Here is a 14,742-nt window from a genome sequence, read left to right on the forward strand (position 1 = left end):
AATCAAAAACTAATAAATTCAACAAGTGGACCTAGTTGTAAAATTCATAAAAACACAAAAATTTCAAGAAATAATCAAGAATTGAACTTACTTGTAGTAAAAATATGAAAAAAAAAGCTTAAGAAAACCCTTCTATGGTGTTTTTGCTGATTAGAATGCAGAAAAATAATGAGAATTCTAGATAATTTCACTTTAGTCCTAGTTTATTAAGTAAATTTTGCAATATTCCAATTTTTCCCTTAATTCATCAATTTTCCTGCTGATTTCATGCACCTTTCCTTTTAAACCCTCTTTCTTTTATCATTTAAGCTATTTAATCATTTCCCATAATTTTACATTTGTTACAATTTAATCCTTTTTATTCAATTAACTATCGAAACTTTAAAGTTTCTTGACGAAACTTTAATACTAACTTATTAACACTCCATAAATATTTATAAAAATATTTATGGCTCGTTTTAGAAAATTTCAAACTCTCGATATCTCGTTTCCGATTCTAATTTAATTTTTTTTATTTCTAGTACACTATTCGCTATTTCAAAAATTTTCCTAACTTCACACTTAACTTATATTCACTAAATTATTAATATTTTCTACTCATTTTTCGGATTTAGTGATCTCGAATCATTGTTTCGACACCACTAAAAATTTAGGCTATTACATAGTTGGATATCCTCGAACTCGGTCGGTATACATGTGTGCCTCGTGCAATTGTTTCACCTATTTAAATAATATGTTATTTCAACATTACAACAATGAAAAATGATAAAGATAATGATATTATCAAATAAATTTTACCATATTACGAGTTGGAATTCATAATGAGGCCCACTCAGGGGTGTAAAAATGGTAATCGATACCATGCCCACAATTGAAGAAGGAGCATGCAACCGTCGATTTTAACTTTTTCTGGTTTCGTCGCTCGACACATTTCTCGATACAATTCTTCTAGCACCATTGATCCCCTACTAAGTTGTCCCCCCTTCTTTAAAGTCAACTAGTAGTAATAGTCACCTTAAATGTACTAGATTTCAAGATTTATCTGCCATAAGTAAACCCCCAATCAACCTCAAGATGAATAAGCACGTGAATTGTTCTTTTTCAACGTCACATGCGGAAGCTTTGATAGTTTTGAAGTTGTCCTCCAATCATCCTATATCGGTCCGACTACCTTTAAACTTGTTCGACACCTTCCCTAGTAGTTGCTCGCATGTTTCACTCCAATCGACACTCGACACTGGCCCCGTAACGACTTCCCCATCGACTGATAGACCAATTGAAAACCAACATCCTCGAGTGTAATTGTATACTCACTTAAAAGAAGATGAAATGTATGTGTCTCTGGCCTCCATCTTTCCACCAAAGCACTAATAAGTGGGGGGTCCTGTAACACCCTTAACTCCGTCCCGTTACCGGAACAGGATTACAAAGTATTACCAGTCATTACAGTACATTTGCACATAAACAAGTATAAATGCAATATATCCATCTAAATATAATTTTAATGGGTCCACAGTTCTTTACAAGTATAATTAAAACAAACTGGGATTCGATCCTAAAGCTTAGTAAATTTTTCATGAAATTTTAAAATTTCTTCTTTTGAACAGTACCACACGCCCGTGGGGCTAATTTAACATGCCCGTGCAGCATGGGACACGCCCGTGTCCTCAATCCGTGTGCAACACGACTTTTAAATACGACCATGACACACGTCTGCGTGGCCTGCCCGTGTACTAAACTGACTTTAAGACACAGCCGTGGCAACCAAGGCACAAGCCCATGTGACAAACTATGTGAACTCAAAATGAACCTTGTATTTTAAAAATTTACCAATCCTGTAAATTTCAATCCATAACCAATACAAATACCAATATTAAACCAATCCAAACGCATTTTATATATTATCTAATACTTAACTTTAAACACTTATAATGTATCATTATCAATTATCAATTTACTTATTTCACTATTACAATCACAATCCAATATAACACACTTAAGACATCCTAGGTACATGCCATTACTGATAATTAACATGCTTTACCTTTTTGAGTTCGGGATTGGCTTATGATGCTGATTCGACAATCTGTCTTTAACCTAACCTGCACACGGAAACAAACCGTACGCTGCGTATGAACTCAGTGGTATTTCTATAAACCGATACTTAAGTCAATAATAAATCATATATCAATGAACCTTGAGAATTCAATCTATTACTCCTAATAGTTCAATCATTTGTTTTTGAAATATAATGCTAAGATCTTGTTAATCACTTTCGTTGAAATGTATACAGTTTCAATGTTTATTCATTATCCGTCGATTTTTCATATTTATTCAGTAAGAACTTGTGTTCAGTATCATTCAGACATTCAGTAGTAGTCCATTATTCAGTAACAATTAGTTATTCAGTACTTTTATTTACAATTCATTTGAGTAATAATATTATTCACCTTTCATTCAATATTCTGTACTATATCATTTCAATAACAGTCAATATTCTTTGGCAACAACCAATTGATCTTTATCGTTCAGTACTAGTCAGTCAACAATAATAATCGGTTAATCAGTAATATTCATTTATTCAGTATCAGTCATTTATTCTGTAACAGTCAATTATTCAGTAGCAGACAGTCTTTAATACTTTTCATTACCCCTATTAACATGACTTGGACCTGGACGGATATACGGATCCAACCCACACATCGGGGATAGTATACAGTGTTTCATCGGCCGAAGCTGGAATACACTGTAAGGGTAACAATAACAGTAACAGTAACAGTAGCGGTACATAAAGTACCTCATCAGAACAAATCCGGAACAGTAACAGTAACAGTCAGGTACGGAGTATCTCTTCGAAACGAATCCGAAACAGTCACAGTAGTCGACACATATAGTGTCTCATCGACACACAGTCGGAATATCCCTAAGCACTTCCAATCCTATGGCATGCCAACTATATCCGACTAGCCTGATACAGTTAATAGGGTATTCAATAAACTTTCAACTTTTCAATTTCATTTGTAATTTAGTTTCAATCCAATTTAATACATTTTTCCATATCAATCCACATGCAAATCAATTTCAATGCAATATACATTTTTCAATTTCCACTCAATATTCACATATTCTATTCAATATCAATAATCACTGATAATTCATGAATTCTTATTCAATTCAATACCATAATAATAATACTTACCATTCATATAAATAATAAATTCAACAAATAATTATTAGATTCGGTTTATAGAAATACAAACCGTAATTCTCGAGTTTACTCGATACCTCGTCCACTTTCTCTTTCCCCTTCTTCGATGACATTTCCGGCGCTACGTTAGCTACGGAAAAATTTACATTCATTCAAAGTCATTAATATCACATTCTTAAGATTTCCATGTAACTTTTCCATAAATTTCAATTTAGTCCTTCCACCATAACCATTCTTTTTCTTCAAAATTAACTTAAGTTTTCATCTTTATACTTGCTTAAAATAAATTCCAGCTTTTCATATTCAACATAAAACTTAAATTTTGAATTTCTTTCAACTTAGTCCTTACTATGTCAAAACTTAACTTTCTCTTTATAATTTAATCATTTTCCCACTTCTAACTTAAATTCCTATCAATAAAACTCATAATTCATCATTTTATTCAACATGAATAATATCTAGAAATCTAATAACCTTCAAAATATCAACTTAATTTCATCAAAAATTTGTTCTAAAACTTCTAAAACATCAAAATTAAGTAAAAAAAGCTTGATTGACTTACCTATTAAAGTTTAAAGCTTCAAAACCTTGATTTTCCTTTTTCTCCCTTTCTTTCTTTCTTTCCTTTCTTTCTCCCCTGGTCTTCTCTGTTTCGTTTGCTTTGTTTCTCTTTTTCATTTCTGTTATTTCATTTATTTATTTGTTTTTATTATTAAACTATTATAATATTTATTATTTATACATGTGTATATTTATTAATACACATGTATTCATTTATCACCTTACACTTGTCATAACTTTTATTTATTTATTTATTTAATATAAAATAATATTAATATAATAAACTTTAATTATTATTTTTATTTTACTTATATAATAAGTAAATACACATGTATAATACATGTGTTCCATTTATATTTGTACACATTTAACTTATTTTAACCATACATTTGTCACCCCTTTTTGGCTTATTTGCCTATTTAGTCCATTCACCTTTCTTTATTCTATAATTAAACTTTTATTCTTTATTCAATTTAATCCTTATACTTAATTAAGCTAAATTCTCTTAGTTAAGCTTTAATTGACTATTCACTTAACTTCGTAAATATTTTTAAACAAATATTTACGAATCCACTTTTCAAAAATAAAGACCCGAAAATACACTTTTCCGGCATCGGTAAAATTCGGGTCATTACAGGTCCAACTTAGTCCTCCAAGCATATGAGCCACGTATAAGAATCTCTCGCATTTCACATGTAACACCCCTCACTTGGTCTTGTCACTGGACCCGAGTTACAGGATGCTACAAAAACTATTGAAACTTATACAGATACATTCACCATAACAACTAAGGACAATGGCTATCATAATCAACCTTTAGAGATACAAATCCAGCGTAAGTATCAATACCAAATAGGCCGGTATCGATACGAAATTAAGTATCGATACTGTTTTAACTCTTTGCCAATTTTAGTTAAAAATGTTTTATCGATACCTTAGCAGGGGTATCAGTATTTCTATTACAAGTATCAATACTCGTGTTTGGGTATCAATACCAAATTTGGTTATTGTCGATTTTTGAAAACTTTTCATTCACAAGGTATCGATATTTTGGTCTCGAGTATCGACACTTTTACCCAAAATGTTAAAAATTCACAAGTTAAAACGTTCTTCATCCTCATTATACAAGTAATGGCTAACTCAACCAAGCCTACTTACATCTTTAACCATTTTCCATGCCATATTAACACGTGTACATAAAGAAACTACAAAATACATTACTAATATCAATCTCAAGCATCAAAATTGTCCACATCTCAAGTCCAAAAACAACATTAATAGTTCATAAGTCTAATCCTAAAATCATGATAATAATAATTGTAACTATAACCCACATGTCTTTATTCAATATGTTCAAAAGAATTGCAAAACCACCTACTCGAAAATTATGTCTTACTTAGATCAATTCCTTTACCGCTCCCCTCACACCAAAAGAGCTACTTATCTGTAAGATTTTAATGAGGAGTATGTGAGCTTAAATAAGCTCAGTGAATGTTCATAATTAATTACCACAAAGCATACACGTCATCATAAGTTAAGCAAGAGCATACTAAAGCACATTCGCAACCATATATTTATCAATTCAAAATAATATAATCATGCTTCATTATCTCACAAGTCTAGCATATACTCTTACATGCATTTACATAAAGCATATTTCATATATATATAATTCAAATAAGGATAATTTGGCAGCTTGAGATTATGAAACATAAAAGTGGACTTGGATAAACGGATTTCCATCACACTAATGACTCAAAGAGTCTAACACATCCCATAAGTGTAGCATTAACCTAAACACTCTCCAACACACCATCATGTCCCGCTAAACGGAGCTTAGCTTGACATTCGCTTATCTCTCTAACCTATCCCGGGGCCTCAACTCCTAAATCACAAAGACAAGGATGAGTACTCACAATCCTATGACATGCCAACCATATCCAATGATTTCAAGAGAACACAAGGCCAAAATATCCACAATTACACATATTTAACCACTGTTTTAATGCACATAACCTCTATTCATATTCATCAATTTACATCACAATCTTATACACAATTCTTGCTTATCGGATTCACATTTATTTACACTTTAAGTGCCATAATAATGCTTATTGAGCTATCATATATCAAACTGCATATGTGTGTGTATTAAAATAAGTATATCATATATCATATTCACGTAATTTCATATATTACCTGCTGTAATAGCACCACATATCACAACTTCTCCTTATTAGGCATAATTTCACAACAAGGCAAAAAGAATAGAAGAAAGCTTACTCTCAGAACATAGGATAAGGGTTTAGGCTAATCCTAAGCTCCCGATTAACAATACGAATTGCGCATACCACTAGTGACTTCAGACACTCACCAATCATGCTTTCACTTACTAACTGAAAGCTCAAACAAACTTTTCCTTACCTTTTGACTTGCTTGCAGTGGCTCCCAATTGATCTGACACTTTGCACACACAACAAACACTTTCCAAACTCATTAAAAATAGCCTTGAACACAACCAAACATCAAGGAAAACACAATTCAAGCCTCTTCTTTCTCACTACCAAAAACTAGCTAATTTTTTCGAAATTGAAGTTTCGACATTCTGATCTCATTTCTAATCCTCAATTTTGATTTCAAACATCCTAAATATCATTTAGTTTCATATCTAAACCATCAATTTTACCTAAATCCATGGTTCTAGAATTTCCAAAAAAATCAAGCTTTCAAGAACATGTAAAAGAGGGAAAATGCTTTATGTAAACGCATGTAAGATTTTGAGATTTGTCATTTTTGAATCAAAGCTTGCTTTAAAAACTTTAAATCTAAATAAATCCTCATACAATCGTTTAAAACTCAATTTGAATTAACATAACTCTTTATTTAGTCTTAAAAAGTTAGAATATTACCTTAATTCGTTGAAAATGATGATCTACAACTCTAATTCGAGATTTGAACTCAAGAAGAACAATGACTAAATTAAGGAAGAAAACATGATTTTCCTTTGAAATTGGGGGTTATTTTAGTTTTTGAAGGTTAATAAATCTAAAAGGATAAGTCGGTTTTGAAAGAAACTCTTTAATTAGACCTTAAAATTAAATTTCGTTTTAAGCTAGTTAATAAAAGAAAAACCCAATTATGCTACTTTAGTACTTTAATTACTTATTTACGACCCTAATTTCAATGTCTGACTCTAACTCTCGACTTAAAAATTCGATTCTAATAACCCAATTTTTGGGATGTGACATCGCAAATTTCCATAAATAGAAATCGATACGTACTCTTACTTAAATTGTGTATGTATGTCTCCAAAATCTGATCTTCGACCTGAGTATATAAACATAAAAAATTAATAATGTTAATAATATAATAGTTAACTAATTAAAATTAAATAATTTAAAAATATTTTCTTGCCATTTATAATTGAACGCTAGAGATGTGCTTGGCATCCAAATGAATAAGTTGATTTTCCATTTTACAAATTATAAGGAATAAAATAAAATCGAAGAGAATAGGATTCAGAGAAAGATTTAAAATGAAATTATCGAGAGAATTGAGTTTGAATTGAAAAGAATGAAGTTTGGAGGAGTTTATATAGGAAAAAATATGGTTGTTAGGGTATTGTAGCTATTGGAATTGTGACCGATGGGGAAAAATTTACTGTTGACCTGAAAACGAGTCCTACAAGGCGCGTTTTCGTTTCTCTCCTAAAAACGCACCCTGTAGGATGTGTTTTCATTTCTCACTCCAAAAACAACATATCCCGGTAAATATATGTATAAAAAAACAACCTGAATCCTCAAATTTAATAAAAAAAATCATTATATTTCTAAAAATGGGACGTAACAAAATTGGGTTTTCATTGCCATTGCTGCTAGTTATGCCAAAAATAAAACTTGGTTTTATGATGCTATATTTATAGAAATGTGATTTATGGCAGGCATCGATCCATTTCGGCAAAGGTGTAATCTTCAAGTTTTCAATTTAATACTCATGGCCTCGTTTTTCATGCTTGGGATACTACTGAATTGGTAATTTGTGTATTAATTTGTTTATAAATTTCTTAATTGTGTTTAAAAGAATATTTTATTTATACAATTTTTTATATATTAATAATTTTTATTTTCTAGATAATATATTTATATGAATTTATTACCACGTGTCATACACAAATTAATTATGTATTTTTAATTTAAAATATATTTAATATTTTTAAAACTTTTTAAATGAAGGTTCGAAAAATTCCCAGAAAAAAAATTTCAAATTTTTATCTAAGTGAAGTCTTTATTTTTTTAATAATAATTTCATAATAGGTTCTGATTATATTTGTTCTTTTTTGACACAATATCTAAAACTATCTATAGCCACTCTCGAACCCATAAATAGAAGGATAATGCGCTTCAGCCACTAAAACCTACATTTTTCTGCAATGACAATAATGTCCATGTCAATCAAACTAAAATTTAATCGACGCCTAAATAAAGTTTTAAGTGAAGTTGTAATCCTACCTTAATCATAATTGTATCTTATTCTATTTCCACTTGTAAACCACTCACTTCCATTTAAACATGTTTTTGAGAAGAGTGAATTTGAATTCTAAAACTTTCAAAGAATTTCCGGTTTAAATTAGTTTAGATTTGAATCAATTTCTGTAAGTTATTTAAGGTTATTTGTTCGAATTATTTTTAGCTAAGATTGAATCGATTCGAATCAATTAAATTTAAATTCGAATCAATTAAATTAGGTTTTTAAGTTCGGATATCAAATTTGATTGTTCTACTCCCATTATTATTATTATTATTATTATTATTATTATATAGGAAGGGATCCATTTACATCAATGTAAAATTCCTTAAATCTATCAATATAATTGTACTTGTTATGCAAACAAATTTTTTAACTGATTCGATATTTCTATCTCTAAAATAATGTATATATTAATATTTATTGAACGGTTGAAAGTTTTATTATGTTAGACTTGACATGCATATATATATGAATGAAATATGACGGTTTGATCATTAAAATATTAATCATATAAAATATACGAAAGAATATAAAATTACTTTAATTTTACACCGATATATTCTCATATATAACAAAAATAAAATCGAATCTATGACTTAATATAAAAGGTGCCCCTAATGCATTTAGAATCCTTAATTGAATGTGCCCCTATTGCATTGAATATCCTTAATTGAAGATTGAAGAGTATTGGATAATTGACAACTCCACCATGTAAAGTTTTTGTTGTGATGGGGAAATCCAGTCTTTTTCCTTTGTTAAAGAAAGAAAATGTCTGTGCCCCATTTGAGTCTGTTCGCAGAACAGGTTTTTTTTGTCAATTTTTGAACAATTTTATTATAAGTTTTGGTCATATTTGCTCTTTTTGATATAATGCCTAGAATTATAGTCTCTCTCTAACCCATAAATAGGAGGATAATGCATTTCAACGCACTTGAACCCACATCCTCCTGTATTGACAATAATATCCATGACAATCAAGCTAAAACTCAATCGACAGGTTTTTGTCAATTTTAAAATTAGGTAAATTAATTCTCTAAAAATTTAATTTAATTCTTTTACTTTTCCAAAGTGAGTAAATAAGAAAAATTAATAAGGGTTGGCTGAATTTTTTTTCAAAAATTCGAAGAAAATCTAAAAGTCAACAAATCATAAAAAATAAAAAATTTCAAAAAAAAACTTAAAACTTATAAAAATGAAACTACTAATAAAATTTCTAAAAAATATTTTAAAATTTAAAAGTATTATTTAAAAAATCAGAGAATTAAAAAAAGTTCAAAAGTTTTAAAAAATTAAAAAGTAAAAATAAAATTACCTTTAAAAATTATTTAAAAAATTCAAAACATTCATTAAAAATTATATAAAGTTCAGAAAATAATAAATAATTTAACACAAAAAAATATATAAAAAATTTCTTAATAATACTAAATTATAAAAATTTCCAACTTTTTTTCTAAAATTTTGAAAAAAAAGGACAGGATTTTCTTTTTATTACAATTTTTCATAAATGGTGTGATAGTAATTTCAAATTTTAAACATTCTAATAAAAATAAAAAAATGTTATGAATTTTTATAAACTAGCATGTAAAAATTTATAGAAATTCATAACATTTTAATTACATGAAAAAAAGCAAAAAAAATGCATTAATATTCTTTTAAAATTATCAATATTAAAAATTATGTAAAATACAAAATTAATTGAAATATAATATAAGATCAACACACAAATTATTTTCTAAATTGAGCCTCTAAAATTATGCCAAATAATGTTACATGCATTGAAAATGCATCAAATTCTATACATGTAATTGTATATTCATGATATTCTAAATCCAAAAATACAAACATAGTATAGAAAGTAATATGAGTGTAGCATAACTAAATCAACATCACAATTACTCCCAAATTTTGTATCTTGTATATTCATATTGTTTTTCTTTTTTCTATAGTCATCATCATATTCAATATATACATTTGGTATATATAACATTTATAAAAATTTTGACATATCGATAATTTTTTGTATAAATTTTAATAAATTTAAATGTATTCTTTAGAGTTGATTGAGTATTAGTTTGATTAGTATGGGTATTATTGTCAATGCAAGGGGATATAATTTTGAGTGCGTTAAAGTGCATTATCCTCCTATTTATGGGTTGGAATGGGTTATAGTTAGTATTAAACATTGTATAAAAAAGAGCAAATATGATCAGAACCTAATTTGTTGTTATTACGTTATCAAATTAGCCTGTTAATATTTTTAAAGTTTTTATGATTTTGTAAATGAATTTTTTTGTAAAAAAAATAATTTTCAAGATATTTTTTATACAACAGAATTCAATAATTGGATTATTAGAGTTATGCAATGTAGAATTCAATACTACTCTTGTTTTAAAGAGTGGTGAGTTATCATATATTGTCTTGTTATAAAACAGACATGAAGAACAGGGCTAGCATTTTGACTTGCTTTATAGCTTAACAATGGCGGTGTGAGCTTTTCCCTGCATTTTCATGGCGAACTTTTGCCTGATGTAATCGATGTACTTGATGTTTCTGTAACTTCTAGGGAGATGCTTCCCGTTCACCATTGAATCCAGTGGACCTATTTGGACTTCATCACCTGGCATCACAAATGTTGCAATTGACATTCTGGGTTTCTTCTCATTGCTGATGGCTCTATGTTCAATGCTTTTATACATTCCATTGCTCAGAATCTGATAAAAACAAGACAGGAAACAGAATTTGTATTCTAGGATTGATAAAGGTCAAATTAAATCCATTAAGTCATTATGCTAGAAATTTTTTGTAGGGGTAAATTTGACTTAATGAATTTAATGGCTACTGTTCGAGAATCCATTACACATAATATAGGGACTAATGCAAAATTTGACCATTGGTAAAATATTTGACTCATAAAAACATTGTAGCTAACCTCAATAGCATCACCAATGTTGACCACAAGAGAATTCCGGATTGGTTTAGCATCAATCCATACTTTTTTGTGCTTAATTTGAAGGCCATTGATCTCATCATCTTGTAGTAGCAAAGTGAATAGACTTCCATCAGAATGAGGACTAATACCAAGAACAAGATCAGGCCTTGAACATGTTGGATAATAGTTCATTCGTATTCCTTGTTGAAACTCTCCTAGCTTCCTTTTCAATCCATTTTCGTCCATCCCCATTAACACCGATAAGTTAGCATCGATCTTGTTCGAAACCTTTCGTATTTCTGTTGAATATTCTTCCACCGCCTCTCTGTTTCAAGATATCCGTATCAGATACATACCTGTATTGCCCGAGTAACATAATAGCTTAACAAACAAGAAAGAATGGATACTTGAAACCTGGTAAAGTGAGTGGCCAATACTTGAAATTCCTGGTTTCATGGGGAAATGTCTTTAAGAACATCATGTCACACCAATCAAGTTTTTGTTTCTCTGAGACCACAAAGTTTTGCCCATACCCTTGAATCTCATTAGCTGCCTTTGCACACTTGGATTTCTCTTGGAATGGCAATTCAAAGAAAGCTGCCATAGCTGCCTTCATGTTAACCATGGTCTCCTCTCTAACCCCATGATTTATTATCTACAAAAATAGGATAACCCCGGGTGAGTGTCAAATACGAATATGTGCTTAACACAGGTGTTTGGATTTACCTGGAAAAAGCCCCACTCCTTGCAGGCAAGATCTAGCTTCCTTATTTCATTTGCATCCTTTTGAGCTAACATGGAGAAATCTATGACAGGGACTTGAAGTGAATCAAACAGGTTCTGAGAAATTAATGGCCTGTCTTTCGGTTCTTGTATGTATCTTTCAGGGACTGATTGAGAATCATTCTTCAATATCTCTTGGATGCTTGGAACTAGCAAAGATTTGCCCCAACCCAATCCCTCACCTTTCTCAACACTTGCTTTTACAACTTTGAGCTCCATTAATAGCAAAAATGGTAGCAAAGTTGATTCTTTCAATGGGAACTTGGTTTATCTTCTAGCAAAAACTTGGGAGCTTTGCTTCTGGTTTTGACTTGATACTTAAAAATGGTGGGTGGGTGAAAAGTGGGATTTGATCGTTGTAATACGATATTGAGATGAACTTTCAGTTTATTATATGTTGAAATTGTTATGGAACCTAAGCACATGCCTCATCTATTTTTTATTATGCAATTAATGTCAAGAATTCATGTTAGGACTACTAGGTAAAATATATTTTGATATTCATGGGAGAAATTAATCATCCAACTTGGAATTTTAATTTATTTTTTAATAAAAAAAGTTTGTGGATGAAGAATCAAGATCGTCAAAAGCTTTAATGAGGACAGAGTTCTTTGCAACTTCAAATTTCTTTTAAGGGTTTATAATGTTTAATTCTTCTTGCTGTGATTGTAGTGATTGAGATGTATTATTTTTGTGATTGTGAATCAAAATGATTAATCTGAACTCAAATAAAGTTGAGATTTAATTATAAAAAAATTTAATAACTCAAATTGAATTAACCCAAATCTTAAAATGATTTGATCTTAAAATGAATTTATCATAATGATAAAAAAATGATAAAATCGAAAAAATAAACTAAACTCAAAATGATCCAAATATCAAATGTCTCATACTGACATCTCAAACCAAAAATGATCTAAAACTTAAAACTAACCTAATCCAAAAGGATTGAAGCTTAAAAATGATAGAAACAAGTAACCCTAAATGATATGAACTCGAATTTCCCATCTAAATAAAACCCAAAAAGATTATAGTTTGCCCCCAATCTAAAAAAAACTTATTTGACAAGCTAAGTCTATCTGAGATAATTTAAAGCCATGATCCACTAATAGACATGTGGTCCATTAGTAGAATGTTGGACTTTTAGTTCCCCACCAAACCTTCAAAGTTGATAAAAAGAAATTATATGATACAAAATCAAATGAGTATAGATGCAGATATGAGTAAGCATACTATATTTGTGATTTTGATGGTTTGTCAATATTTTAAGTAAAACCAAAACCTTGGATTCTAGTAAAAGATTCAAGTCAGAACATTATAAAGATTATACACAAGAAAAAGATACCATCATTGCTACCATGAAATCAATTCAAAAACATACAATTAAAGCAACAAATTCAGCAATTTACTAATAACATAAAGAAAAAACCTCAAACCATAATAGAAACCCAATGACCTCAACAATGAAACCACATCAATTAGGAGGACAAAAGGTAATGAGATACCTAGGAGCCCTACAAGTTTTAAGACTTGAAGCATCGTCAAAAGCGTAGCTGTAAGCTCTTGGACAAATAGCTTTAAAAAGATGAGCAAAAATGGTGGGCTTACAGCTTTTTGGATCCCCAAACTCACCGGTGCAACAATACCTATCGGTTTTAGCAGCTAAACAAGCACTCTTACACCCCACCACTTTCCCTTCTTTCTTCACCACCAATGCCGCCGGGCAACAAACGTTTAAATCAGCCTCACAGGCGGCTACTCCACACCCAACGCCACCACCTATAGGGACCATTGAGACGGGGACATTGAATCCATCGACTAAGCTCACGTCGTAGTAATGTAGACCCGATGTTGGACCACCGAGTGTCATTTCAACGAGCGTTGCCGGTGGGTTTCCGCCGACGCCTTGGCATTGTAAAAGGCCTGAACAATCACCTGTTTGACATGAGTCTTTGCCGGTTTCGTCGAAACAGCAACCTTGTCTTGGCCAGATTCGACCCGACCATCTTTCAGGGAGTTCGAGGGTTGTTTGTTCGCCGCAGTTGAGAGGGAAGCCGCCGTCTCGGGGTGTTTCGTGGCCGGCGCCGGCGAGGATTCCTGGCCATATTGTTTCTTTGCAGTTGTTTACTAGTACCAGTTGGATGGCATCTGCGAGAAAATAGTAAACCATTTTTAGTCAAGAAAAATGCAATGCTTAGACCAAAAATCTGGGAAAAATTTTCTATACCTGTGGAAACGAAAATGCAGGAAAAAAACAAGAAGATGATGAAATGATTTGAAGATTCTGGCATTTTGTTTTTTGAAATTTGATGAATGAAAGTGAAACTGCTTGCTGGTCTTTTGCTAAGGTTTAAAGAGGAACTATATGTTAAAGAGTGGTCTGCCACTTTTTCGCCATTAAAAGAAGATTTAAACCGCTAAAGTTATAGTTACTTTTTTTATTAACTCCATTTTTCATTTTCTTTAAATATTCATGTTTCACGTACCGAAATTTGAAAAAAATCAATACTCAATTTGAGTATGATTGGTATAATTTCTTCCAAAATCTTTAAATTTATTAAATCTTAGTTAATCTCAATTTTTCATATTCGTTTAAGTATCCATATTCGAGGTTCGTGATTACCTTTATAACAAATATTTGAATCTATGTCTTCTCTTGGGAATACAATATACCTTACCATTACATCTAACACTTATTTGTCATACATGAATTTGAAAACCCATTTCTTTAAAT

The 14,742-nt window shown here is 30.5% G+C and overlaps 2 protein-coding genes across 2 annotated transcripts; both read right to left on the minus strand.

The window, feature by feature from the left end:
- Window positions 1-10,623: 10,623 nt before the first annotated feature.
- On the minus strand, window positions 10,624-12,484 carry LOC107942118 (protein SRG1). Its single transcript, XM_016875762.2, has 4 exons — window positions 11,952-12,484; window positions 11,633-11,880; window positions 11,226-11,550; window positions 10,624-11,007 (listed from the first exon to the last, which is right to left on the minus strand). Exons 1-4 carry the CDS (start codon window positions 12,225-12,227, stop codon window positions 10,762-10,764), a joined length of 1,095 nt encoding a protein of 364 aa, XP_016731251.1. The 5' UTR covers window positions 12,228-12,484; the 3' UTR covers window positions 10,624-10,761.
- Window positions 12,485-13,335: 851 nt separating this feature from the next.
- Window positions 13,336-14,413, minus strand: LOC107942116 (thaumatin-like protein). The gene is made up of 2 exons (XM_016875760.2): window positions 14,236-14,413; window positions 13,336-14,156 (listed from the first exon to the last, which is right to left on the minus strand). The coding sequence occupies exons 1-2, from the start codon at window positions 14,297-14,299 to the stop codon at window positions 13,483-13,485; spliced, it is 738 nt and encodes a 245-aa protein (XP_016731249.1). The 5' UTR covers window positions 14,300-14,413; the 3' UTR covers window positions 13,336-13,482.
- Window positions 14,414-14,742: the final 329 nt, after the last annotated feature.

This window comes from Gossypium hirsutum, chromosome A10 (genome assembly GCF_007990345.1).
Source record: "Gossypium hirsutum isolate 1008001.06 chromosome A10, Gossypium_hirsutum_v2.1, whole genome shotgun sequence".
NCBI lineage: Eukaryota > Viridiplantae > Streptophyta > Magnoliopsida > Malvales > Malvaceae > Gossypium > Gossypium hirsutum.

Excerpts from the sequence above, each read along its gene's own strand:
- LOC107942116 (XM_016875760.2), bottom strand. The coding sequence starts at position 14,299 with ATGCCAGAATCTTCAAATCATTTCATCATCTTCTTGTTTTTTTCCTGC. Across the intron at positions 14,157-14,235 it reads CTGCATTTTCGTTTCCACAG|ATGCCATCCAACTGGTACTA; the intron begins GTATAGAAAATT and ends ATTTTCTCGCAG.
- LOC107942118 (XM_016875762.2), bottom strand. The coding sequence starts at position 12,227 with ATGGAGCTCAAAGTTGTAAAAGCAAGTGTTGAGAAAGGTGAGGGATTG. Across the intron at positions 11,881-11,951 it reads AGGAGTGGGGCTTTTTCCAG|ATAATAAATCATGGGGTTAG; the intron begins GTAAATCCAAAC and ends CTATTTTTGTAG. Across the intron at positions 11,551-11,632 it reads CTCACTTTACCAGGTTTCAA|AGAGGCGGTGGAAGAATATT; the intron begins GTATCCATTCTT and ends ATCTTGAAACAG.